The sequence below is a fragment of the Panonychus citri genome, unplaced genomic scaffold (genome assembly GCF_014898815.1).
Source record: "Panonychus citri isolate SS breed McGregor unplaced genomic scaffold, ASM1489881v1 Contig00001, whole genome shotgun sequence".
Lineage (NCBI taxonomy): Eukaryota > Metazoa > Arthropoda > Arachnida > Trombidiformes > Tetranychidae > Panonychus > Panonychus citri.
The window spans coordinates 1,228,416-1,252,913 of NW_026515406.1; the positions used below are offsets into that span (position 1 = coordinate 1,228,416).

The 24,498-nt window shown below is 34.3% G+C and overlaps 5 protein-coding genes across 9 annotated transcripts; 2 read left to right on the plus strand and 3 right to left on the minus strand.

Moving 5' to 3' along the window:
* Positions 1–402: 402 nt before the first annotated feature.
* LOC128398162 (polypyrimidine tract-binding protein 1-like) lies at positions 403–4,099 on the minus strand. 3 transcript variants are annotated; one of them, XM_053359000.1, is made up of 6 exons: positions 4,036–4,099; positions 2,909–3,914; positions 2,657–2,772; positions 1,909–1,942; positions 1,468–1,560; positions 403–1,391 (listed from the first exon to the last, which is right to left on the minus strand). In XM_053359000.1, exons 2-6 carry the CDS (start codon positions 3,750–3,752, stop codon positions 961–963), a joined length of 1,518 nt encoding a protein of 505 aa, XP_053214975.1. In that variant the 5' UTR covers positions 3,753–3,914; positions 4,036–4,099; the 3' UTR covers positions 403–960. The 3 variants fall into 3 exon arrangements, with proteins under 3 accessions (XP_053214975.1, XP_053214980.1, XP_053214970.1); XM_053359005.1 differs by lacking the exon at positions 4,036–4,099 and having other exon boundaries at positions 2,657–2,706; positions 2,909–4,029; XM_053358995.1 differs by lacking the exon at positions 4,036–4,099 and having other exon boundaries at positions 2,909–4,029.
* An 8,465-nt stretch (positions 4,100–12,564) lies between these two features.
* LOC128398184 (retinoic acid receptor RXR-alpha-B-like) lies at positions 12,565–16,322 on the minus strand. 2 transcript variants are annotated; one of them, XM_053359017.1, is made up of 4 exons: positions 16,095–16,322; positions 14,832–15,438; positions 14,528–14,685; positions 12,565–14,440 (listed from the first exon to the last, which is right to left on the minus strand). In XM_053359017.1, exons 2-4 carry the CDS (start codon positions 15,422–15,424, stop codon positions 13,695–13,697), a joined length of 1,497 nt encoding a protein of 498 aa, XP_053214992.1. In that variant the 5' UTR covers positions 15,425–15,438; positions 16,095–16,322; the 3' UTR covers positions 12,565–13,694. The 2 variants fall into 2 exon arrangements, with proteins under 2 accessions (XP_053214992.1, XP_053214999.1); XM_053359024.1 differs by lacking the exon at positions 16,095–16,322 and adding an exon at positions 15,794–15,951.
* Positions 16,323–17,253: 931 nt separating this feature from the next.
* Positions 17,254–20,731, minus strand: LOC128398061 (gamma-tubulin complex component 3-like). The gene is made up of 3 exons (XM_053358877.1): positions 20,138–20,731; positions 19,870–19,983; positions 17,254–19,793 (listed from the first exon to the last, which is right to left on the minus strand). The coding sequence occupies exons 1-3, from the start codon at positions 20,220–20,222 to the stop codon at positions 17,332–17,334; spliced, it is 2,661 nt and encodes an 886-aa protein (XP_053214852.1). The 5' UTR covers positions 20,223–20,731; the 3' UTR covers positions 17,254–17,331.
* Positions 20,732–21,178: 447 nt separating this feature from the next.
* On the plus strand, positions 21,179–23,014 carry LOC128398241 (josephin-2-like). Of its 2 annotated transcripts, XM_053359081.1 has the most exons (5): positions 21,179–21,467; positions 21,656–21,803; positions 22,039–22,167; positions 22,269–22,470; positions 22,562–23,014. In XM_053359081.1, exons 2-5 carry the CDS (start codon positions 21,676–21,678, stop codon positions 22,676–22,678), a joined length of 576 nt encoding a protein of 191 aa, XP_053215056.1. In that variant the 5' UTR covers positions 21,179–21,467; positions 21,656–21,675; the 3' UTR covers positions 22,679–23,014. The 2 variants fall into 2 exon arrangements, with proteins under 2 accessions (XP_053215056.1, XP_053215049.1); XM_053359074.1 differs by lacking the exon at positions 21,179–21,467 and having other exon boundaries at positions 21,474–21,803.
* Positions 23,015–23,154: 140 nt separating this feature from the next.
* LOC128398230 (innexin inx2-like) lies at positions 23,155–24,327 on the plus strand. The gene is given in 3 exon segments (XM_053359062.1): positions 23,155–23,393; positions 23,396–23,675; positions 23,744–24,327. Coding segments are annotated over 3 exon segments (1,080 nt in total). The 5' UTR covers position 23,155; the 3' UTR covers positions 24,306–24,327.
* Positions 24,328–24,498: the final 171 nt, after the last annotated feature.

Sequence of the window (24,498 nt, forward strand, 5' to 3'; positions counted from 1 at the left end):
AACCAACACTTTTAATCATCTTTTCATTAGCAGTAATTTTATCATTTACCACTGATTATCCACTAATTGTGAGTGTAGGTTGTTCCCTAATTTTATTGATCAAAAGTTGATCCCATTTCAAGAGACTAAATATTGAGGACCGAAATAATTTCCATTCGCAAGAGTTGATTAGTGAACGAAACAAGAGACTTTCATGTTTAGATAAAATAATCATTCAAATTCTAATGTTGAGCTTAATTAATGGTAAGAAAGTTCAGCTCATTTGCTTGGAACAGAGTAAAACTTTCCACTAGATTAATGGAAGTATAAGAGAACATTTTTTCTACCAATCGAGCATCTAATCAGCATTTCGAATATCGAAATTCGCGTGAATCAATTTCTAAATAAAAATTATTCAAACTGTTATGAAGGAAGAAGCAAAGTTTAATAAGATTGAGAAGATATACACTGAATAGATTGCGAAAAGTATGTGAAAGATAAAGAGAGAAAGGAAAAAAGTGAAAAGATAAAGGAAGAGAAAAAAAGAAAAGAAAAAATGTTAAGTAATGTAAGATCTTAAATAGAAGTTGCATTTTTGTGATTTTGCTTTTTTGTTGTTTGATCCTTTAGAGCTTTAAGATGTGAAAGAGTAAGATGAAGATAAATGTGATGAAAGGACGAAAGATACAGGAGCCTTTTAAATAACCAATTTAATATCAGCTTTTCTCAAAAAATTAGAAGTTAATATTTATCCTTATGAATAAGGTCCACGTCCGATGATAATTTGGATTCCTAAAGAGTCTCGTTCTTGTATTTCCTTTGATGATATTAGCTCCAGGTTCAGCTACCATCGCCATACCACCGAATCACTTGCCTTTGTTGTACGGGATTCATATACACGGCAAAATGAGAGGAGGAAAGGAGAGATGAGATGATAAATATGTGTGATTATATAGTGATAGAAACCCTCATAGCCATTGATTATATGGATGATTTGGAGAAAGATACTCGTAAATGGCTCGCTTCAGACAGTTGATAATTGTGCATTTTAATCAATGCGTGGACTGCATCTTCAGCAGATGCTAATTGAGTCAAGGCCATTTTTCTATCTTTCGGGAAGAATTTAAAGTTGACCACTTGGACGCCAGCTATTTGCTCAAACGCTTCTCGAATATCTTCTTCGTTCGCTGATGAAGGAATGTTAGAAAGGTGAAGCGTTGAACTGGGTGGATAAATGTTCTGATAATTTCGGGAACCAGGTTTCTTGAATCGGTGAAGAGTAGAATTTGTAAAATCCTTTGTGAAACCAGAGTCAGGTTGACCTTCTTTAGGCGTTTGAACACATGAATATTTAGATGCTGAAATTTTCATGGGCTTGCCAAAGAGTTTAACTTTATCAAGGTAAGTCATTGCTATAACGGTCGAGAGGAAGAAAGAGAAGATGATTAAAAAACAGAGTTATTGCTGACGATTCTTCAATAAACTTACCCAATTGAGCTTGTTGAGGTTCACTCATTTGAATAAGAGCATTATCCTTTTTGTGAAATAGAATTTTTACTCTCATGACGTCACCATACACACCTAACGAATATAAAAATTGAACGAAAAAACAGAAGACGTAGAAATGGGAAGAAAATATTGAGATTAAAGATATTTTCAAGATTAATAGAAATATGAAAGGTGAGGGAGCCTCAATAGATTATCATATCATAAAATCGCCAGAAAAGGAGTAAGTCATTCTCAAGATAGCTCTAAAGTCTAACCTGAGAAGACAACGATGAAGATGATGTAAAAGATGAGCGATAAAAGGATAGTGAAGGGTATTAATTTTGGATTAGGGGAAAGTAGGATTCGGTTTTATTTTTGAGATCGTTTAAGATGAAAAAAAAAGAAAATAAAGTTGTGAATATGAAATAGAAAGAAACATACCAAAAAGAGTGAAAATAGCGTCTGGAGTGACCATCTAGTCATAGAAATTATTTTAAAGTTGATTTCGTGTGTTGGGATTTTAATGATAGGATATACAACATGGTGGAGGGTCAAGACATGATATTTTTTTGATAAATGTATATTTGTCGCAAGGATCAGGAAAGAACATGGAAAGAAAGAAAGAGAAAGAGAAAGAGAAGAAAAAGAGTGTATAGTAAAGAGAAAGAAAAGAGAAAGAGATAGTAAAAAGTAATAGGAAAAGTAAGAGAGTGAAGTTGAAAACATAAATATTATCTGAGCGATAAAAGAGAGAGAGAGAGAGATCACAAGAGAGAAAAGAGGAAAGATGAAAATGATAGAGAGAAAGAAAGAGTAAAGAAAGAGACAGAGATTGAGAGAAAAAAGAGAAAGAACAAAAGTAAGAGAAGAAATAAGAGGGAAAACATAAGAGATGAAAAGAAAACAAAAAAATGGTTGAAAAGTGAAGCAAAGGTAAAGGGCGGGGGAATCCTAGTCGAACTTTATATTGAATGTACAAACTATATCTCTGTCCCGTCTTAATGTCTTACTCAACAAGTCTAATTTCTAATCTCTAACATCTAAATTTCTCTGACCTAAAAACTGTCGACTATGAAATATCAACGAAAGCCTGATGGAAACTAATTAAAAGATAATCTCTTACATTTAATCGTTTTTTGCTTATCTCTCACTAGAAACAAACTGTTAACATGAGTGAATGATAACTTACCTGTTCATTGAGATTTGAAGCTAACAGAACACTACCCATTCCATGAAGTCCTGGTGAGGATAAAGTTGAAAAGGCATGAGATGGATTGACAGCCATGGAACCAGGGAGAGATCCCCCTGTGAGAATAATAGAGGGAAGAGAAGCATAAGTTGAAATATTTAGAAAATAAAACAGTCAAAAGAGTATAGGTAAACATATTTGAAAGGAGAACATTTTTCTCCTAAAAGAGAAATAGTGAAAAGGTTAACTAACCAGGAGGTAAGAGAGGGTTAGTGAAATCTCGACTTTTGTCATTGTTATATTTCACGTTAATGTTTGATAATTTGGAGAACTCAATTCGTAGCACATTTCCAGATGAGAACATTTGTTGACCATCTAAGGCTTGTTTAGCTGTTGACGCATTGAAACTTGATTCGTATTGTATCAAGGCTTGGAATGTGGCATTTTTGGTGAAAGTTACAATTTTGGTCACTTTTCCGAAGCGTGAAAATATTTGATAAAAGGTGTCCAAGCTAACAGGGTAAACAATATTGTCTACAATGACTCTTAAAACTGTACTGGCTCCCAAGGAGTCTCCATTACTGCTGTTGTTTTTACTATTTGGAGGTGAGGTACTTTGATAGCTGCCATCAGCATTGGGTCCAAGAAGTGATTTTTTAAGTTCTTTGTGGTTAGAAAATTGGACATATACTTGTCGACCACGGATACAAGGTTGAATTGGTAGGTTATTAGGGTCAGCCCAATAGTTAACCATTTGTTGAGCTGAGAATGAGTCAACAAACTCAAGGAAAGCTTGACCTTTTCCTCTTAAAAGGAGAACATTGGTTATTTTACCAAAAGGGGTTCCAATACTGAGAACATCGTTTTCGGTTGCTTCCATGGGCACATTACGAATATGTACCACACGAGATGGGGAAGGAGAGGGACAATTAGATGAAGAGTCGTTTAACATTTTAGAGCCGTTAGATTCAGATGATCCTATTGTACCAACACCAGACGATTCAATTTTAAGCTTCTTTGCTTCATTTTCTTTTTCACTCATAATAACGTCATTGTCAGGGTGGAGAAGATCTTCAGAACCTCGTTTAATTGACATCGATGTCCAAAGCTCGAACCATACACGAAGGTTGCACGTTTGATTATCGACGTTCAATCAAAAAAAAAAGAAAATAAAAATAAATACAAAAACTAGACAAACATGAGAGGAAATTGGAAGATTCGCTTTTCTTTTGTTTCACAAGACACAATTTACTTCACCCTAAAGAAAAAGAGAAAGAAAAAACAGATAAATGATGATGGATGTGATGATTAATTTGATAAAAGGATGAAGACAAACATGAGAAAATATGAGAGATGAAGATAAAAAACTGAAATCATACACCGGATACGGAAACCGCTGCGGTTTGTTCATATACAAACCAAGGACCAAAAGAAACCAAGTGAATCTACTAAAAGCAACTCTTTGAGTCGCGCTGAGTTAACAGCTGCTCCCGCTATCCGCGGCTCCCTCATTGGGAGTCGATACAGTGTATCTCCGGCGAGCATATTTGTCGGCTTCTCGAGCCAGTTCATTGTATATTCTCGTTATACAGTCCTTGATGGTTTTCTCTTTGTTTTTCATTATTATCCAACCACCCCTTGGCGTCCAATCATCGCACTTTTTTAAGTGATTAATCGTCATTGGTGTCTTGCATCTGTGCTTCAGTTGCCATGCATAAATTCTAATATACACTAACTCTTTCATCAGTTTCGAGGAGAAGAAACGGTTCTCATGCTGTAGAGTCTTGTTACCTGGTCTGAATATTAAGTTGCATATGTTTCTATCTTTTATGAATAATTCTTCTTCTATTTTGTTAATTCTTTCTCTTATAATTCTTTTCATTTGTTTTTGATTCACCAGCGGTCCACATGGCTCAGAATCGATATTCTCACTGCATTTTTCCGCTGTTACTATACACACATCGATCCCTTTATCAGCAGTGAGTTGATATAAGAGTTTTTCGTTACTCGGATGCATTTTGAGCCCAACAATCATTTTCCCTCTGTTTATAACATCCTCAAGGATGAGACGATGACATAGTCTTTCGTTATTGTAGCTACATATCTTTATCTCTTCATCTTTTAGATACCAGTGTCTGTGTTCTATGTTATCCTCGACGCAGATTCCATCATACGTCCTCCTCAGTACCACCAGACCTGGTCTTATCACATTGATTTTATCGCTAAGTTTGTCATTCTTATCCCAATATGTTTTTCTTTTCAGATCTTCGAACATTTTCAACACGGGGAACGATTCTTCATCCGCCTCATTCTCAAGCAGCTTGTATATGACATTTACCATATATTTTATGGCTGGATTCGGCAGTCCATGCACAAACTCGAACCATCCTATCGAGAGTTTGCATTTTGTCGTCAGCCGGTTGGTTATCTGTCTGCCAATTTTCAATAACCGTTCCATTTGATACACGAAGAGTTGGTTATTCAACCAAGGGGCCAGGCCAATATGATCCATAAGGTGAGAGAGGTAAGTGTTATAGAGTAGTCTCATTTGTCCCACTCTGACTTTCTTGAATAACCCTAATTGTATCGAATTTAATTTGCTTCTTCCAACACATTCATTTATGACCAGACTCTCACTTTTTTTGTGAACCATTTCATAGCCTAGAACAATGTTTTTCCACCATTTTGTCCCAGTTCGTATACGTTTCGTTTTCTTCTCATTTATGTCAAGATTGATCATATTCATCGCCGACTTCACTTCCTCTATTGCTGATCGTGCATCATTGGTTACTATTATTATATCGTCAGCGAAAGCCCAGACCCGTTTTTCATATGGTTTACGGTTCAACCAACGCAGCATTTCATCCATTCCAAGAATAAAAAGCACAGGGCCGAGGCCAAAACCTTGTAGTCCCTCAGGGTCATCTTGAACAGTTATATTGCCTCCATCCATTGTCCTCACTTTCCTATTACTCGCAAAGTTGATAATAAGCTGTCTGGTGTTTCTATCCTCCATTCTATCCAATCGTTCGAAGATCGCCTTTCTACTGATCTTATCAAATGCTTTTGAGAGATCGACTGCAAGGCATTCGTTGTATTCATCTTTGGATTCATAGATGTTGATCATCATGTCCATTCTATCCCTATGCAGATATGCAAATTGAAGGTCAGTATCAATTTGGTTTATCGCCCATTCTTTTAGTCGCTTGGTCAAAACGATATCTACAAGCTTTCCGACAAATGATTGCGTCCTTATTAGCCTGTGGCCACCAGCGGGTTTTGGCAATTTGGTTCCACCACTTATCAGTAATTGACATGGTATTTTTCCTTCTTTAAGAATGTTGTCAATCGTCCAGATTATAGTCTCTTTATGTAGTTGCCATACTTGATTCCATCGCTTAACTGTAAAACCATCGGCCCATCCAGAGCTTTTCTTGAAAGGATGATTTTCTAGAAGTTTGCGTTCATCGTTTCTTAAACCAGTATTCGAAGGGAAGAAGTTTTGTCTCACAGGGTCTATGGTCTTAGTTTCCCCAATTAACCACATCTTCTTGCTTATTGCAGGTTCGATTTCTATTCTCTCAGTTATCTTCATTTCGCCAATTACTTCAATCAGTCTCTTCCCTGACATTTGGTGATACTTAATGTCTTTAGACTTATTTATACTTCCTTTTAGACTCTCGATTATCATTTTTCGACAGGGGCCAGTGGTATTGTTTAATCTCTTCTTCAATCGTTTTGATCTTCTGTTTAAGTTGGTGATCTTTTTGCTACCCACGGGTCTTGCCAATTTCATAATGTTGCATACCATTTGATCTGTCATCAGTGTAGGGATTAAAGTTTGGTTGTATACCGGAATTTTCCTGTTAAAGGGGTTCATCTTGAAAATATTGTATCTGATTTTAACACTCGTACCAATTATCTTGTGATCTAGTAGATTTGATTCAACATAGAAGCATTTGTTGCTAAGTATTCTCGCATTGGTTAAAATTATATCGATTGAAGATCCACCATTGTTATTTTTCCTCGTTGGTGTGTCATTTTTCATCAGCGACACCATTCCCTTCTCTTTGAGCACTGCTTCTAGTTCTTTCACCAGATCTCTTGAGATTCCATTATCTTTCCTCGGAATTTTGCACCATATCCCACATTCAATGTTGACATCCCCAACTATGAAGGTAGGCAGCTTCAAGTCCAATTCGTCTACTAATTCTTTTAATCTTTTACAGACAATGTCACTGTATGGTGATCTATACACACCAATAATCATAATCACACAGTTTCCTTTCTTTACGATGGTCGCGATGATGCGTTGATGGATAAGAAATTTCTTCAGGACGAACCAATCTTTCGGAAGTGTGAGTGACAGTTGGTCTGCCATGATTTTTCCTGCTAACGGGTCGTTGTCACCATCTTCACAAGCAATTACAATGGATCCTGTGTCTCTTAGTTTTTCGATGATCTGGTTCGTCTTAGTTTTTCTTCCCAAGTTTACACAAATAATATTAATATCCATGGTTTTCACTATTAAAGAGATAGTTCAACTCAACGTTATTGTTATTTGTTCACACAACTTCAATTGAGAGATAAGAAAAAAGAAATGAGACAGTTATGTTTTAAGCTGAGGGAAGAAACTGTTTATTGTTATTCTGATTTTGTTGAGGCTTTTGTTGCTTCGTCAATGGCTTTACAATCTTCTTCGCTTTTAACAAAGATTATTCTCTTGTTTTGCTTTTTAAGCATTACAAAATTATCAATTATCATTGACAAGTAGTTGAAGTCTAGGGCCAGGAGGTCAATTTCCACTTTTTTCCAGTTGAAGATTGTCAGTTGGAAGCCCTTGCCAAGCAGATCACTTATCTGGTCCATTAGCACTAGAGTGACATCGATCGAGTAACCGAGGCCAAAGATTAGACTAATAAAACCATCGTCTTTTCTCGTCCATATCCCCTTGGAATCCAACTGTTCAGTGAAAGCGTCCATGGGGCCTCGAAGCTCCACCATTAGCATAGCTTCGTCTTCAATTGAGAAGGTAATGTCACTTGACGAGTAAAACATTTTGATGTAACAAGTATAAGAGAAAGAGAGTGAATGAAGGAATATTTGTGAGAGAGAGATTGTTATAATGGTTAAGTGCACAATAAGAAGTGAGTAATAAGGAGTGAGTAATAAAGAATGAACTTTGCTCGGAACCAAGATCTTTTATGGTTCCCTCTGATTTATGATGGTCTATTGACGCAGTTGTACATTACTGGAGAAACAGTTGAGATTCTTATCTTCTCCTCATAGTCATGCTCAACGTTAGCCAAGCCCATTTGTAGTAGTTTCATCATCGGTTGGCACAGTGGGTAGCTGTTTACAGGATGTAATAAATCATTTCGATTTAGCGAGAGGCAAAGTGCACAAATTGGCGCGTTTCTACATCTATCCTTGTATGGACAATCTGGCTCCAAACAAACCGAGCATTTTTGGGGTCCACAGTTGTAATGGCGTTTAAAGTTGTTGCTTGTCATCAGTTTGAAGCACAGAGAGCATTGTTCAACATTCGTTGAATCGGCCACATAGAAGATCATTCCTCTAATGTTAAGGGTCCAATTCTTTTCTTTCATCGCGTCTATGTTATCGAAGGTGAAGGTAACTTGGGAGAGGCCATCGACTGTCTTGTAGACATTAACAATTTCTATATTTCTAAAGTCAAAGTCCGCTTCCTTCAGAAGATCTTCATGGGGACCTATCGCATTGGTTTCAAGTAGGTTGTGTATCATTACAAACTTCGGTGGGTCACTTGTTGTTAAACGAAAAGCCATCGTAGGTTTCCACCAGCTCTTTCCCAAAAGTTCCATTCTCATTTCACTCAGGAATCTTCTCTTTATATTTAGGCATATCACCGCTTCATTTCTTTCAATTGATTCTTTGATAGCCCAAATTGAAATGGCTTCTTCAGCTCTTAAATGTTTCTCAATTTGCACTGCCTGTTGGGGAGAACCACATATAATTTCCGCCATCGATAGTTGGACAAAGGGAACAGTTTCAACAAAACGATTACCAATAACAGCTTTTGGGATATCGCAGGCTCTCGGGGTCACATTCATATTTTAAAGATTTCTAATTGATAATGTATGTTGCTGTATGGGATAAGGAAGAGATCAAGAACAAGGAGAGGTTAATGTGATAATAAAGATTGTTTTCATTTTATTACCAATGGTCATAAAACATGTTATTGTTTCCAAAGATTGGAAGAGGTCAAGTTACTTACTTTATAGGGGTCGTTAATTATTTAAGTTCAGATGTACTTGTTTAGAGGTCATGGGAGTGGGTCATTAGGAAGAAAAGGTTGTTGGGTTGATAGTAGTGTTGGTGAACACGAGGTGTAAATTAAATCGATTAGGTGTTCACATGAGTTCCGATTATCGATTGTTACATCGAAATCGAGTATCGATATGCACAAACTCCCCCTTTGTTTACTTGCTCAAAGACAAAGAGGCCTGAGGCTTCTTCTTTGCTCTCCAGTTCTTCCACATATAAACGAAATTTGATCCCAATGCATTCCTTCACAAGGCCGCTTACCAATCTTTTATTTTTCTTCTCTATGAAGAGCTGACCCATCAGGGATTTTAATTCCTTATTGACCAGGTCAAAGGCTGGTAGCATTTGCTCGTTTACATGCACAAAAAGGTCCTGATTTTCAGCCAAAATGTTTCTCGCATCCATGGTCAGTTTGATGAAGAGTATATTTATCTTACCTTCTTTTAGTATCTCTACATCTTTAATACTTTTTTCATCGAGTGAATTGAGTTTCCACATCATCATTTTCAGGTTATTTTTTGACATTACCATAGGTTCTTCACAGTAGACATAAATGATAGCTTCTCCAGATTCTTTCCCATCCAGAAGTGATGCTTTTGTCTTTTCCAAAGAGGACAAATTTTTTTCTTTTGGTATTAACAATTTGGGAATGAATTCACACTTCACAATTTCCATTTTAGTTCTTTTAATTCAATTCAGATGAACAAGCTTACGTTTATTTTTAAATTGGTTTAGGGAAAAAAGAAAAAAATTAGGTTGATTTTACACACACAGAAAAAGAAAGGTATTTAGGAATTGATAAAAAAAGCAATTTTGTTGTGATAGATAAACAAAGCTTTCCATTAGTATGTGGTGACATCTATTGTCATGTTCATTCCTCAATGTTTACAATTACATGTACGTAAGAATGGTTGATCTTGTTCAGCTCAATCTCCAGTTGTTTTTTGAATTGGGGGCATTCAAAGGAATTTGACATGTGTCCTGAGGAACCGCACGGGTTACATTTCCACTCATCTGGTTTGGATTTTTTGTCACACGTCGTTGATTTGTGAGTGCGGGCACAGTATTTGCATTGTATAAGTGCTTTACAGTTGGTCGACTTATGACCGTACCTGAAGCAATTCCTGCATAGATTTATACCCATGTTGTCATTAAATGGCACACGACCCCACGCAATTGAGACTGTTCCTTTTTGCGGTACGTTTTCCAGTTCGGTTCTTATTCTGGATTCAATCTGAATAATGACCCTGGCCTTATTGTTGGTAACTCTGGAGTGGATGAGCTTAATTTTCGAGTCTTTTGGCCATTCATTCCACTTGATGAGGTTCATAGTCCAATTGTTCCAATCAAAAGTTTCAGCATTTTCTAACATATCAATTTCAAAGGAGATACACGGGTCTGTCAGAATAGGTTTCTTTGTTTCTATTTTAATTCTTTCACCCCATTGTTGATTTCGCAGAACTTCTTCCAATCTGTCTCTCGAGTGCAAAGTTGCAAATGCTATTTTGCAGCAGTTTTTGGCCGGAGCAATTTCCAAGATGTCCTTTACCTGTATTTCCGATTGAATCAGAAATTTCTTTAATCGCAATTTGGTCGTCAAACCGGTCTCCAGGCATTCTTCATCGAAAGTGTAAACTAGCAGGATAGGGTGCTGTTGAACATCCTCAACGTTAATCCAATTCAACGGTTTTCTCCATTTGTTATTATATCTGATGTTTACCTCACTTCTTTTCTCTCCTACTATCTGATTTTTCAGGGCTGAAGTCTCCGTTGTTACTTTGTCATTCTCGAGAAGTTGGATGTAGGTTAAAAGAAGTCCGTCACCAGAGCGCTTGTAGGAATCAGTCAAGATCTCTTTGTACCTGTTCACTTCCTCAATCGTGAGTTGTTCGGCAATTATCATTTTTGATTTTTTCATCTCTTCAATGAACTTGATAATAGTTGCTAGATCGATGTCCTCTTGTGAGTTGCTGTCACAGCCCTCCATAGACTCGACGTTACGTTTTAGACGTTTGGATGAAGACATTGTTTATCTCGACAACTTGATTTGCTCTAAATAAGATGAGGAGGGTTAAAGGAGCTTATGTGTAAACTTTTGGGTTAAGAAAGGAAAGGGTTTCAGGATTAGTAGTGTCACAATAGAAGGTTGGTTGTATTTAAGTTGTTGTCACAAGCAAAGTTGTTTCGTTTATGAGTTGTTTATTCTTTTTAAGTTGTTTATATCCGTTATTTTAGGTTGCGTTCTTCCACAAACACTTTCACATATTGATGATCGATTCTGCTCATTCTATTCAGCATTTCTTTTTGAAAATTCGGGCAATAAAACCAAAAGATCGAGTGTCCTTTCTCATTGCAAGACGGGCATAACCATAAATCTTTATTGCTTCTCTTATTGCATTTTCCGTAGTAATGGTTCTCATTACAATAGCAGCACTTGGTTTTATTGTTGCAATTACTTTTGCTGTGATTGTATCTAGAGCATATTTCGCATATCCTTATCCTAAAGTGGTCAGATATCGGCCATCTTCTTCCCTCCAGGCATATCTCCGGCAGGTATTGGTCAAGTTGTTTTCTTACCTCTGAGTTTACTTCAATTATTACCGAAGTAACTTCATTGCCTGAGAAGATGTGTTTTATCACGCTATCCGAGTCAAGCCAATGATTCTCTTTTTTAAGCATGACTATTAGCTGGGCCGGGTCAAAGTTACCTTGCCTTCTCATAACCATTTTTATGAGAGGCTTTGATTTTGTCGTTAAGTGAAATACCGCACCTCGAATTCTCTTCAGGTCTCCAATCACGTCTGCTATTTGATATTTGGATGGAAGTAGTAACTTAGCACACTCGGCGCCATGATACACTTTAAAGCCATTCCTAGCGTCACAGATTTTCCTGACCATTGCCTGTAGTTTCAATCCATTTGTCCATTTCATGTCTATCATCTGTTTTACAATTAGTAGCTCCATAGGGATTGTTTCCGCGGTCATATGAAGAACTCTCACAGTTGGATTGTCCATTATTCCAGTTTTTTACACGTTGACACAAAGAAACCAAGAAAAGAGACTAAACTTGACAAAGAAAAATTAAATTACTTCTTCTTCCTCGGGTAGAGGCGCTGATGGTCAATCGAAAAATTTTTCTTTCTTTTTCTCTTTCATTCTAATTGAGCTCATTAGTTTCATTCTCTGCCAAGAGATGGCGCTCGCTCACAATTCGAGTTTTAATTGTAACAATTTAATTGTTATCACTGAATAGCCCAAATAGAAACAATTTATTATGAAACATTTACAATTTACTTGGATTACAATTTGATGAAAGAGTAAATGTTAAACAATTGATAATTAGAAAAACGATTAACAGGTTGAAGATTAAATGACAACATTGGGGAGGGAAAAAAAAAACTTACATGCAATTAGAATATTTGATTTTCGCAATTAATTAAACATTTGGAAGGAGATTAATTTTTCTTTACAAACAATTGTGCAAATTGTTAAACAGCGATTGCGGGTTGTTGCTTTGGAGAGATTGATGATGTATTATGTTGATTGGATAGGGAAGGTGTTAAAAGACAACAATTGGAGACGAAAAATTGAAACAATTGGAATTGATTGTATTGCCTTCATTATTGTATTTAATTGTTTGTAATTAGGGATTTCGTTTACAATCAATAATAATACCCTTAAATAAATGCTCAAGCTTTCAGATGCTTGACAACTTTATAGTTGTAATTATCTTTTGGTTTCAAAATAATGAGGTAATATAATAAGCAAACAAAAAAAAATGGTCACTGAGTCCAACAAATGTTTATCTTTGAAGATGATGAGTGTTTTGTTTTGTCTCTGGGAATGATGATGAAAATGAATTAATTCCTTGTGGAAATGATGATGATGATAATGATGATGGTTGATGGTGTGTGATGATGGTGACAAAAAAATGATGGTTGGTTCAAAATTCCAATCAGTTGAATTTAAAGAGAAGGAGAAATAGAGAGATAGCAAAAGGATTGTTGATATTGGTATTTGTATACATGGTGGATGAGAGAATAGGAAAAAGGAAAAGGAAATGGAAATGGGAAAATTATCAAGGTAATTGGGTGAAATTGAAAATAGATTAAAGGGAAAGAGATTAAGAAAAAGAGAGAGAGAGAGAGATGATGAAAAGGTTAGGCAGGATCAAGCTGGTATTCTCATTCGTGTTTTTCATCGAAGTGATCATTTAAATAACGTTTCAGATTATTGATTTGTTAGTGAATTGATTAATTGGATTAACTATTGGGGGGGATATATGAGGATAACAATCATGAAAATTAAGTTTTCTCTTCATCTTTTTTTTTTGCTTTTGCAACAAACTGTTTCAACAGATTATAACCTCAATCAAAATATTAATCAGAAGAAAAAAACTAGAATCTTGTCATAAGAATACAAACTTATTTCTAATTTTTTTGGGTTGATAAGTTTGTGTGTGTCTCCGAATAATAAATTACTTTGTCTCTTTCACACACATTGATCACTAAACAGTTTGATTAACAGATTTGATTTTGTTTGTCTTTAAAACAGTTCACTAAATTTTGTATAAGATTAAATAGAAGATGTAAATATACTTGATAACAGGGGGAGAAAAATTTGTTTCAGAAACTTAAATTTTCATGATTGTTGTAATTGTTTAACTATAACCATCAAATTTCCTTCTCTCTGAGTGTGTGATATTAATATTTGATTTGTTTTGTTTTCAAACTTAAGAGTCTGAATTAGATTCTAACATGGACAACAAGAAACTGTCAATGGATGTATTTCCAACCAGTTTGAAGAAAAATAAATGTTCCAAACACTTTAAACCAATTGATCGTAAAGCAGGTAATCGTAAAAGTAATTTAGCAAAACGTCCTGACTGATCAGGATAAGTTTGTTTACAATGCTCTTCCAGTATTACGTAAACCTTATCACGTAGATTTTCAACTTGGGAGGTTGATTTTAGTCCTTTAGCTTCAGGATTGTATAAAACGATAGAGCGTAAACATCCGAGTTCCGTTTTGTCCATTTTCATTTCTCTCATTTTAGCTACTAATTCAGTTAATACTCTGTCAAAAATAGCACCAACGCCTGCTTGGTGAGCACTGTTTCGATGGACAATTAGACCGGTGGCTAAAACTATTCCATCTTTCACATTCATAGAACGATGAGAAAATCCAGCAATTAGAAGTTCATTCCATCCAGATTTCAACAAGATGACTTGATCATCAACATGTAGCTCACTAAAATGTGGAATATGTTTAGCCCATTCAATTAACTGGTAAAGTTGACGATCGGCAGCTTGACAAATGTTATTAACTGCATCGTGAGAGTCAAGATCTTCATTTTTGGGTTCTACTCGTAATTCAGCTTCCAGTATTCTTTCAACAGGCATATCATTCTGAGAATTACTAGTGCTTTCAACTTCGTTCTCATTTTTTTCTTTGTTTCTTTGTCTTTCTTCTTGTACAGCTTTAAATAGAAGAAATAGAAAATTGAAATTAGTAAATCATTGATTGCTAAAAAATCTTATAAATCACAAGTAATTATAATAATTACCTTCTCTTTTCATGCCCATGGTAAGACATTTCTGGTATCTACAATATTGACACCTATTCCTTTGTCGTCTATCTATAATACAATCTCGTTCTTCACGACAAGCATAGGTTAAATCTTTTCGCACGGTCCTTTTGAAGAATCCTTTGCAACCTTCACAACTATTTAGAGAAAGAAAAAATAACAATGAGTAAAGCGAGATAAGTGATGGAGCAAGAACAAATAGAAATAAAGTAGAAGAAGAAAAAGGAAATTTTCAAGGAAAATTGGAACAAATAAAGAGATAAAAATAGACACATTTAAATACCTGTAAACACCATAATGTTTACCAGAAGCTCGATCACCACAAATGGAGCAAAGATGTTTAGATCCACTAAGTGGATGATTTGGATTAGAGAAAACTGAACTCGCTCCAACAGAATCACCATTGCTACTCATATGTCTACTATTTGTAGGAGAGATACTTTGATAGCTACTATCTGATCCAGCACTACTAGGTCCAAGAAGAGATTTTTTAAGTTCTTTGTGCTTTGAAAATTGGACACATACTTGTCTACCTCGAATACTAAGTTGCATTGGTGAGTTGTTAGGGTCCGACCAACAGTTAACCATTTGTTGAGCTGAGAATGAGTCAACAAACTCAAGGAAAGCTTGACCTTTTCCTCTCATCAGTAAAACATTGGTTATCTCACCAAAAGGGGTTCCAATACTGAGAACATCGTTTTCGGTTGCTTCCATGGGCACATTACGAATGTGAACCACTCTGGATGGTGAAGGAGATGGACAATTGGATGTAGAATCGTTCAACATTCTAGGTCCGTTAGAGTCGGATGATCCTATCAAACCAATACCAGTGGAATCAAGTTTAATCTTTTTAGCTTCATTTTCTTTTTCACTCATAATAGCGTCATTGTCTTGATGGTAGAGAAAAAAAGTAGAGAAACGAAAGTGTTAGAGATGATTGATTTGAAGAGAAAAAAAAACAGAGAAGAAAATACAATAGAAGAAAATGTAGAAAGAGAAAGAGATAAGTGAGAAGTGAGAAGTGAATGACACTTGTATGTTATGAGAAAAATGAATTGAATGAACTGAAAAATGAGAAGCTAAATATTAGATAAGGGTGTCAACGACAAAATGGTAGATAAATCAAATGTAACAAAATAAAACAAAAGGACTAACAAAGGGTAGACTAATTTACAGTAATTAAACTAATTCAAGAGAAAGAAAGTATCCAAATAGAAGCAAAGTTGACCGGCCATTTTACTTTACCTTTTTAAACAACAGAAAAATAACACTTCAGGTTTCTAATCAACTGTAACTTGTTCTTTACCAGAAGATATGAGAAGAAAAAGACAGAGAGAAAAAGAAAGAAATAAAAAACAGACAGAAAAAAAAGAAAGAAAGAGAAATAGAACAGATCAGAAAGAGATAGACAGAAAGATAGAAAGAGAAGTGAAAGAAAAAGGTTGCACTTACTAAGCCATCTCAGCAAAGAAAAACAACAAAACGAGAAGAAGAAAAAAAGTGAAAGAGAAAATAAAAGAGAATAGAATAGAAATAAAAAGCTTACCTTTAACTTTTCATGGATCCGAATGAACAGAAAATACAGAGTAACAGGAAGGTTAGAAGATGAAGAATAAAATAAATAAATTAATCACCATAAACAGAGGAACAAATTAATCAAGGTAACAATAATTAAGAACAATTTTGTCTTTTAAAATTGAGAGTTAAAAGTCAACAGAATCCGGGTCACTGACACGGATCCGTTTACTCATTCGGGTTAAGAACCGAATCCAAATGAAGTTGATTCACTTTATTGGGAGAAAACAAGTAAAATCGGTTGCATTCAAATTCGTCAGATGGCGTTCGTATCATCAACGATTATAAATTCGGCAAAAAATTAATTAATTGTTTTCTAATTGTCACCAATCATTGGAGTTGAAGGTAAAAGAGTTAAGAGAGAAAAATTCTCATCGATTTGTTGCTCTTTTTCGTTTAGAAATTATGACATTTTCTTTTGTTTATTTTATTTTTCTCGTTTTCGATTCGGTTCCGGGTATTTGATTCATGGAATTGATTCTCACCTGGTAACGATATTTTCTCGATATTTGATCCCCAAGGAAACGGAAATTATTTTTTTCGTATCTTCAGGTAAGTTCGTAATGTACTAAATATTAATTTTCCGTTTTATTTTGACACTACAGGATCAATTACACCAATTCTATACTCATGGAACTGAGGTTGTTTTCAGGAGGCCCCTTATCAAAATACCATCGGGATTTATAAGTTGTTCCTTAATGTAGTAAACTCATATTTTGGGATGCCCGTCATACAAGAAGCCTTTGGATACCTGAAATGTGTTCTACTGCTCTATTTTTAATTTCTTTTCTCTCTCATATATAATACTCAGAAATCAAATACTCAGAAATCAAATACTCAGAATATACTCAATTTCACACCATTTTATATTCTTTTTATTTGTATGTGTTGTCTAGTTTTCATGGGTAATCTGTTCAGTTGATCTTATATGAGTTGGAATGTATCGATAATGTTTCTATCATATCCATAAGATATGTTGAATGATAAGTAAATGAGATCATTCTAAGATGAGAGATAAAATCATGGTTTAATGTTCGATGATAAATGGTCCCCTTGATTAGTTAATCATTTTAATTGCAATTACAGTTTAATTCTGTCTAAATGATGATTGCAAATGAGATTTGTATTTATTTTATTTCGTTTACCTTTTAAAATAATAAATTATTTCTCTTTATTATTAGAATTTGGTTGATTATCATGATTTGTTTTTATACACTTCGAAGTTGGATTATCGAAGAATCCAAGGAAGACCGATGTTTGGAATAGGTGAAAGATGTCTCAAGATGAGGATTTCTTCTGGCATAATGTTCGTTAAAGTCAAGTCGAAAACTGAGAAATCTTAGATCGGCATCTTGGTGAACGGCGAGGAGAAGAAGAAACTTCTGTACCATACTTTCGTAGGTTTTACCCAAAAGTTGAATTTTCAACTTGAAATCGGGAATTTTATGATATTCAAAAGTTTTACGTCTTTCGGAATCTTTGCGAATTGTAAGTTCCAAATTTTCTTGGGTTAATCGTCGTTGCTTTTCAAAATGAGACCTTTCACTGATCTCATTGTCGATCGCTTTGAAAAGATTTTCTTCTACGCCTTGAAATTGGATTATCATATCGTAAATTGCTCGCAATTGTTCAGATAAACTTTGCGATTCAGCATCCAACATGGATCGTGATATAACCGTGGAAAGAAATTTCTCTTGAGCTTCGATTAGTTGATCGATATCAGATGCTTTCTCCATTTTACGAATTAATTCATCCCATGAACATTCCATCACCTCGAATTCAATATAATATTGCATTTGTTGAATAAAATGCATCATCTCTGCGTGGAGTATTTGACTGATATGGAAGACGGGCCTTAACTTGGGTATTATTTTCGCACTTCGAGCATGGATAATTTGTTGCTTCCACAAGGAAACGAGAACATATTCCATCCTCTTTGAGCGCCACAAGTATTTGAATAAAGACCGATAGTTTTGCATTATTTGTGAGTTAAGAATTATTTTAATGGGTCCACTTGTCCTGTAGTCTAACATGAAAATGTCCCAACCAGTTTCTTGAAGAGAATCGGAGAAACGAACGTCAACCCTTTCGGTAACATCTTCATCTAAAAATTGAGCATTTGTCGCTCGAATTGCAGTGTTAAGTAAACTCTTCAATTCGAGAGGTTTCAAGTTTTGTGCAGGTTCTTCAAGCTTTTTCACCGAAAGGTCCATTAGATGACGGATAAAATCACCTTGTCCAAGTAACATGAATTTACGAAGTCCTTTCAAATGATCCATAAAATGATAGCTATCAAAAAGTAATTCTAATGCTCGTTTACTGGTCTCGTGATAAGCTCTTGTCAATAGTTTTTGAAACTCTCCTTCTTGACCATTTCGACGATTATCGTTAAATAGTAGGCCAACTTCGGTTGATTCAAAGGTTCGTCTTAAAATGTCATAACCAGGAACACAAGATGTATCCTCGAAAACTTGTTTCAATAAATTAACCGCTTTGCCTGTGGCAAGAATTTTTTTCCCTTGTTCGAGGTCAATGAAACCAGGAAACATCGATCGATTAAGTTGATACTTTTCATGCCACATTGGATCTTGACTTTCGGATGTTGGACGTGAGGCGATTATGAAAAATTCTTTATATGGATCATCTATTTCTCCATGGAAAATCCATTGGCTGAGCATTTGGCGAATTGGAAGAACAACTTGACGTAAAATCTGTGTCATACAACTTCGAACGGTTTGATCACCGTGTTGATTATATTTGTGAACTTCTTTGATCAAGGCACCGCCACGTTTATTGCGACAATTTTCAATCAAATTGGTGAGAACTTTTAATAAACATGCTGTGGGATATGTTCGAGCGTGTAATCCAAGTAGTGTTAGACCTGCAGCAGAATCTGGATCCATAGCTGAGAAGTGTAACTCTTGCTCGATGATAGTTACAAGTCGATAAAACTTCAAGACTTCCTCATGTAAGGCTGAGGCAAAACTTTGGCACACATAACCAAGTGTCTCATTTTTGATGGTGTGTTCACAATATTTGTTAACCTTATTGAATAACCAACCAATGTTAGTAAGACGATGGACCATTTGTCGTTCACAGATACCGATATTATATTGAGGATTAATCTTGTACCTGCCATCGTTTGCAGGATCTTGGACTAGTATACGACCGTTTAAACCTTGAAAGGCGAAAAGTATCTCACGAAACAGATCAATTTCCGAATAAATTTTCCCAGTGTCTTTGTCATCTATTTGTAAGGAGAAGGGTCTTTGAGCTTTAACATTATTTGTTCTGTTTCTTAAATAACCTCCACCGGAGGCTTGATTATGATGTCCTGGTAAATTGTTACCACCGTCCATGATTGGCATGATATCCGGTGCCATAGGGACGATAGGAGAGTGCTGTCTATGGTTATCACCATTCATACCATTCAGCATCATACCAGGAATATTATTAAAAGCCATGTTACTAGTACCTCCAAACCGATTGGACATACTTGCAATATCTTGACCGTGAAGATCCAATTTCTCATCCTTATTCTTGTTTAAAGTGGACATTTCGTATAAAAATACAACCATAGCAATAGGATTTCTACAGGTACCAACTCTTTTCAGTTTATAATAAAGCTCTTCAAACCTGAGAGCATCACTTTCTTTATTATTGCGAACAACTGAAATGTGAGAAACAAGAGTAATTAGAACTGAAGTAAAAAGTGTAAATGATAGTTTAATATGGAAGAAACTTACGTAATCTCTTGATTCTCATAATGAAATAAAGCTCTTCAATATCATCGAGGTTCATGTTTTGATTTTCATTGTAAATAAGTGACATTGTAGTGGAATAAATTGTAGAAACCTTGTCTATTGGTTCCAAAGGAATGGAAACATTTAAAGATGCAATTCAAGGCGAAATCCATGATGATAGAAGATGAGACCATAAAAATGAACAAGAGATAAATTAAATTAGCAATGATCGAGAAAACAATGAAAAGACCAAAATGACAATTAGACTCACCAGAATTACATGGAAGTAATTTTGAACATAAACGATGGACCAGAGATGGAATTTCCAATGCATTTTCCACTCGATTATCACTCATTTTGACTCGAACAAGAAGACAAATAGAAAAAGAATTAACAATTAACCAACAATAAATTGTAAGAAGAAAAATTCAAATCAAGATGAGAAACAAAAAGAAAACATAAACAACCAGAATTCAACAAGATATGAAAATAAACGAAAGAGAATCACAATAACATGTTACCTCCTATTCTTTTTCCCCTCTGATGTTCTCTTTCGATTTACTGTCTATTCTTTTTTTCCCTTCTCTTGACGAGGGAAAAAGAGGGAAAACTTTGCGAAGGCGCCAAGAGAAAAGAAAGAAACAAACAAATGAGAGGGATAATTAATCGAGTGAAAAGTGATTGTTGTTAATTGATTTTCGTTTTGTTTTAATTGTTGTTTCACTTTTTTTAGTCACAATTCACAGTTTACGATGATAAATGTTAATCATTTCGTTTGATTGTCAACGAAATGTTTTTATAAATTCAAATTGTTACTTCTTGTTTGATGTTATTGAGACTCTTTTTTGTCTTAATGTTTTCTCTCATCGGATATTGGGCTTTAATCATCATCTAATTTAATTGATTAAGAATAGATTTAGATTCACCTTTTAATTGTAAGTATCATCATTTTTCATGATAAAATAGATAAGTGTTCAATGTTATTTATTGTTAATCTGTGTTTACATGGTGCCCCTGAGAGTTTACCTTACATTGACTTTCTCTCATTAACATCATAAACTAATTAACACTACGTTACATTGGAAAAGGTAAAATTAATTGATCCATCTAATCAACTGATACAATTGTATAACATTGATACACTTAATTATTACAATTAAATCCCAGAGAGTTAATGATAACTAAGAAGAAAAAAAGAGTTTCCTTTTACATGCGTATACATTTAAAAGAGAATAGAAAATGTTCACCACAATAGAATAGAACAAAAAAAAATTCTATTCTTCACACTTCACATGTGATTATGTAGAACAAGAAAATCTCTGGTTATCAGACTACCAGTTTTCCACCAATTCTCTTTTTCTTCTTTCATTGAATTGTTTCTCTATCGTTATCTTATAAATGATTGTGTCTAATTAGATGATAAAATATGAAAAGAAAAATTATTTACATGTAATAGCGTTTAATTGGTGTATTACCTTTTGTTTATCTTCATATTTTTCTCTTTTTTCATTTCTCATTCTCTCTTATTCTCTCTCCTCTCTCTCTCTCTCTTTTATTCTCTCTCATCATCAAATCTTTTCATCTAGTTAATCATAATTATGGTGAGTGAACGTATATCACAGTTAAACACTATCGGTCTTTAGATAAATAACTTACCTTCTATTCTTAATCTATTCTTTTTTTCTTTTTCTTTGTTTTCATTGTGATTACCTTTGTATCTTCATATTTTCAACATCAACTTGATCTATCAAAATGTCCACTTTTATTGAATGTTTCGCCTGTAAATCAGCTAATCCACCTGATGATGAAATGTCCAAATCACCAATTAATTTATACCATGAGAAACAACGGAAAAAATTGTGTGCTCTTCACTCTCTGAACAATTTACTTCAAACTGCTTCATTTAAACAAGAAGATTTAGACGAAATTTGTTTAAGGTGAGTCCATATTATTCCTGATGATAAAATTCTTATAATTATTCTAACAATCAAACTAACAAATTAATTTTCAATGTTACAATAAAATCAACGATAATCTTACTCAAGACTATCAAATCAGTGACAATTAAAACTTCAAATGGTTTGTTATTGTCTTAACTGTTTTCGTTTTTTCTTCATTGATTAATTATTCTTTTTTTTTACTTTTCATTTATTCTTTATCACCATTTATTAGATTAGCTCCAGGTAGTCGTTTTTTAAATCCACATCGAGCACTTTTGGGTCTTGGAAATTATGATGTCAATGTTATCATGGCCGCTCTCCAGACGAAAGGTCTTGAAGCTCTTTGGTTTGATCAGAGAAAGTCAGTAAATACTTAATTGTGACAATCGAGATTAATCATTGAGGCTCCATGTAACAATTAATTTTTTTTTATTTCTCTTTCTATTGTAAACAAAAATCCAGGGATCCAAGTTGTCTCAATTTAAGTCATATATTTGGATTCATTTTGAATGTTGACAATTTACAAGGCAACTCAAGTTTGTTGTCAATCTTAAATCCAGCCAATCTATTTTCTTCAAAGAAACATTGGATTGCTTTCAGAAAAGTTGGTGATCAATACTACAATTTAGATTCTAAATTAAACTCACCGGAAATAGTGGGACAGGTAAATATCAATTTTTTCCACCTTAAATAAGCAAATTGCAACTTAATCACTATTTGTTTTTCTCTCTCTTTTTTTTGTTCTTTCATTGTAGGAAAATGAGATGATTCAGCTTCTTCGAGATAAATTGAGCTCCGGTGACTGTCAAGTTCTAATTGTTGTTGATAAAAAGGTTGCCGAAGACCTTACTTGTTATCGTCCTGTTGATTAATTCATTGCATGGATAAAGAAAATACCGTTAAGGTCAAAAAGGATAAAGAAGAAATTTATATAAATATTTTAGTTATGCTATTGTTGATGAAAGAAAACAAATTTATCTTTCTGGTAATTTCCCTCAAATTATCAAATTGAGTCTAAATTGTTAACCAACTTAAAATATCCAAAATTTCCTAATCCTAATCCAAAGGGTATGTATAAACAACCAATGATTTAAAATGCAAAGATAATTATAAAGATTCTAAAAGAGGCATTTTTAATTATCAGGAATACTTTGTACATATATAACTTTGTAAGATTAACAGTCAACAATCAAATGATTTGATTCAAATCTATTGTCATCTTCAATCATCATCATCATCATCATCAAAATTGATGCAAAAAAAGTCAATTTAAATTATTTCTTTTGTTTGTTATTGACAAAGTTAAATTGATTAACTGATCACAGTTTGTTAATTTTCAATCAACAATCATGATTAGGATATTTGGAGGTTTACAAAATTTAGTTAAAATAAAACAAATTAAAATTGATAATTTTGTCATGAGACTTAATTATCCCGTTACGGTGATCATATTGCTCGCTTTTTGTGTTATCGTAACTGCTGAACAATTTGTCGGTGATCCAATTCAGTGTTTATCTAATGTTGAGATTAAACCTCAAATAATTAACGCTTTTTGTTGGGTCCAATCAACTTACACAATACCACAACTTATCATACATCAGCATCTTATCCAGGAATCGATGCTAATCAAGACAATCAACAATTAAAGTATCATGGTTACTATCAGTGGGTTCCCCTGATTCTCTGTATTCAAGCATTTTCCTTTTATTTGCCCCACTGGCTCTGGAAATCATGGGAAGCCGGAAAATTGGAAACTCTTTCCAAACCAATTAACTTTGCTCTTTATTCTGGTAAGTTGATTGAAAGACAAACTACTTTAGTTGATTATTTGGTCTACAGTCGAGGTAATCACAATTTGTACACAATCAGGTGAGTCAATGAATAATAATCATGATGGTTTCAATTTTCTCTTAATTTGTGACAATTTGTTTTCTTAGATTTATTTTCTGTGAGTTAATTTCATTGGTCAATATTGTCGGTCAATCGTATTTCTTAGATTTACTTTTTCAAGGTGAATTTCTCCAATATGGTTTCAAAGTGGTCAACTTTTTCTTTCTAAATGATGACCAAAGGTTTGACCCAATGTACCGGATATTCCCAAAGTTCACTAAGTGCAGTTTCAAACGCTTTGGGCCCGCAGCGGGTTTGGATACAGTCGATGCCCTTTGCTTGTTACCTTTGAATATGATCCATGAAAAAATTTACGTTTTTCTTTGGTTTTGGCTCCTCTTTTTGTCTCTTTTTTCAACAATTAGCATTTTCTACCATTTAATTGTCATCTCAACTCCATTTCTTTGGGTTATTGTTACTAAATGTGCTTTTCCTTGGTTATCAATTAGTAAAATTAAGACAATCATTGAACAATCAAGTTTCGGTGATTGGTTTTTTCTTTATATGTTGGGCTCTAATATTGACCCAGTTTTATTGAAAAAGATTCTCAATGATCTTGCTAATCGATATGAATCAATGAAAGATGTAAATTCATCTCTTAATTTATGAATAAATATCAACTTTTCTTATGTAACAATTTAGTTGATCACTTAACATGATTCAGATTTCGATATCAATCGTCGGTCATCGATTTGACAAATTCATAGCCAATCAAAACCAACTTATTTTCGAATCACTTTGAACACTTCAGATAAACTTACTTTCTCTTAAGCATCGGGTTAATTGTTATTAAAATCAAAAT

Bases quoted from the DNA above. Each gene is read 5' to 3' on its own strand.
- LOC128398061 (XM_053358877.1), bottom strand. From the start codon at position 20,222: ATGAGTGATAATCGAGTGGAAAATGCATTGGAAATTCCATCTCTGGTC. The intron at 19,984-20,137 runs GTGAGTCTAATT...TGGAACCAATAG, and splicing joins ATTACTTCCATGTAATTCTG to ACAAGGTTTCTACAATTTAT. The intron at 19,794-19,869 runs GTAAGTTTCTTC...CTCACATTTCAG, and splicing joins TATGAGAATCAAGAGATTAC to TTGTTCGCAATAATAAAGAA.
- LOC128398162 (XM_053359000.1), bottom strand. From the start codon at position 3,752: ATGTCAATTAAACGAGGTTCTGAAGATCTTCTCCACCCTGACAATGAC. The intron at 1,561-1,908 runs GTATGTTTCTTT...TATATTCGTTAG, and splicing joins CGCTATTTTCACTCTTTTTG to GTGTGTATGGTGACGTCATG. The intron at 1,392-1,467 runs GTAAGTTTATTG...CGACCGTTATAG, and splicing joins ACCTCAACAAGCTCAATTGG to CAATGACTTACCTTGATAAA.
- LOC128398184 (XM_053359017.1), bottom strand. From the start codon at position 15,424: ATGAGTGAAAAAGAAAATGAAGCTAAAAAGATTAAACTTGATTCCACT. The intron at 14,686-14,831 runs GTATTTAAATGT...TTCTCTAAATAG, and splicing joins AAACATTATGGTGTTTACAG to TTGTGAAGGTTGCAAAGGAT. The intron at 14,441-14,527 runs GTAATTATTATA...TTCTATTTAAAG, and splicing joins CATGGGCATGAAAAGAGAAG to CTGTACAAGAAGAAAGACAA.
- LOC128398241 (XM_053359074.1), top strand. From the start codon at position 21,619: ATGTCCACTTTTATTGAATGTTTCGCCTGTAAATCAGCTAATCCACCT. The intron at 22,168-22,268 runs GTCAGTAAATAC...ACAAAAATCCAG, and splicing joins CTTTGGTTTGATCAGAGAAA to GGATCCAAGTTGTCTCAATT. The intron at 22,471-22,561 runs GTAAATATCAAT...CTTTCATTGTAG, and splicing joins CACCGGAAATAGTGGGACAG to GAAAATGAGATGATTCAGCT.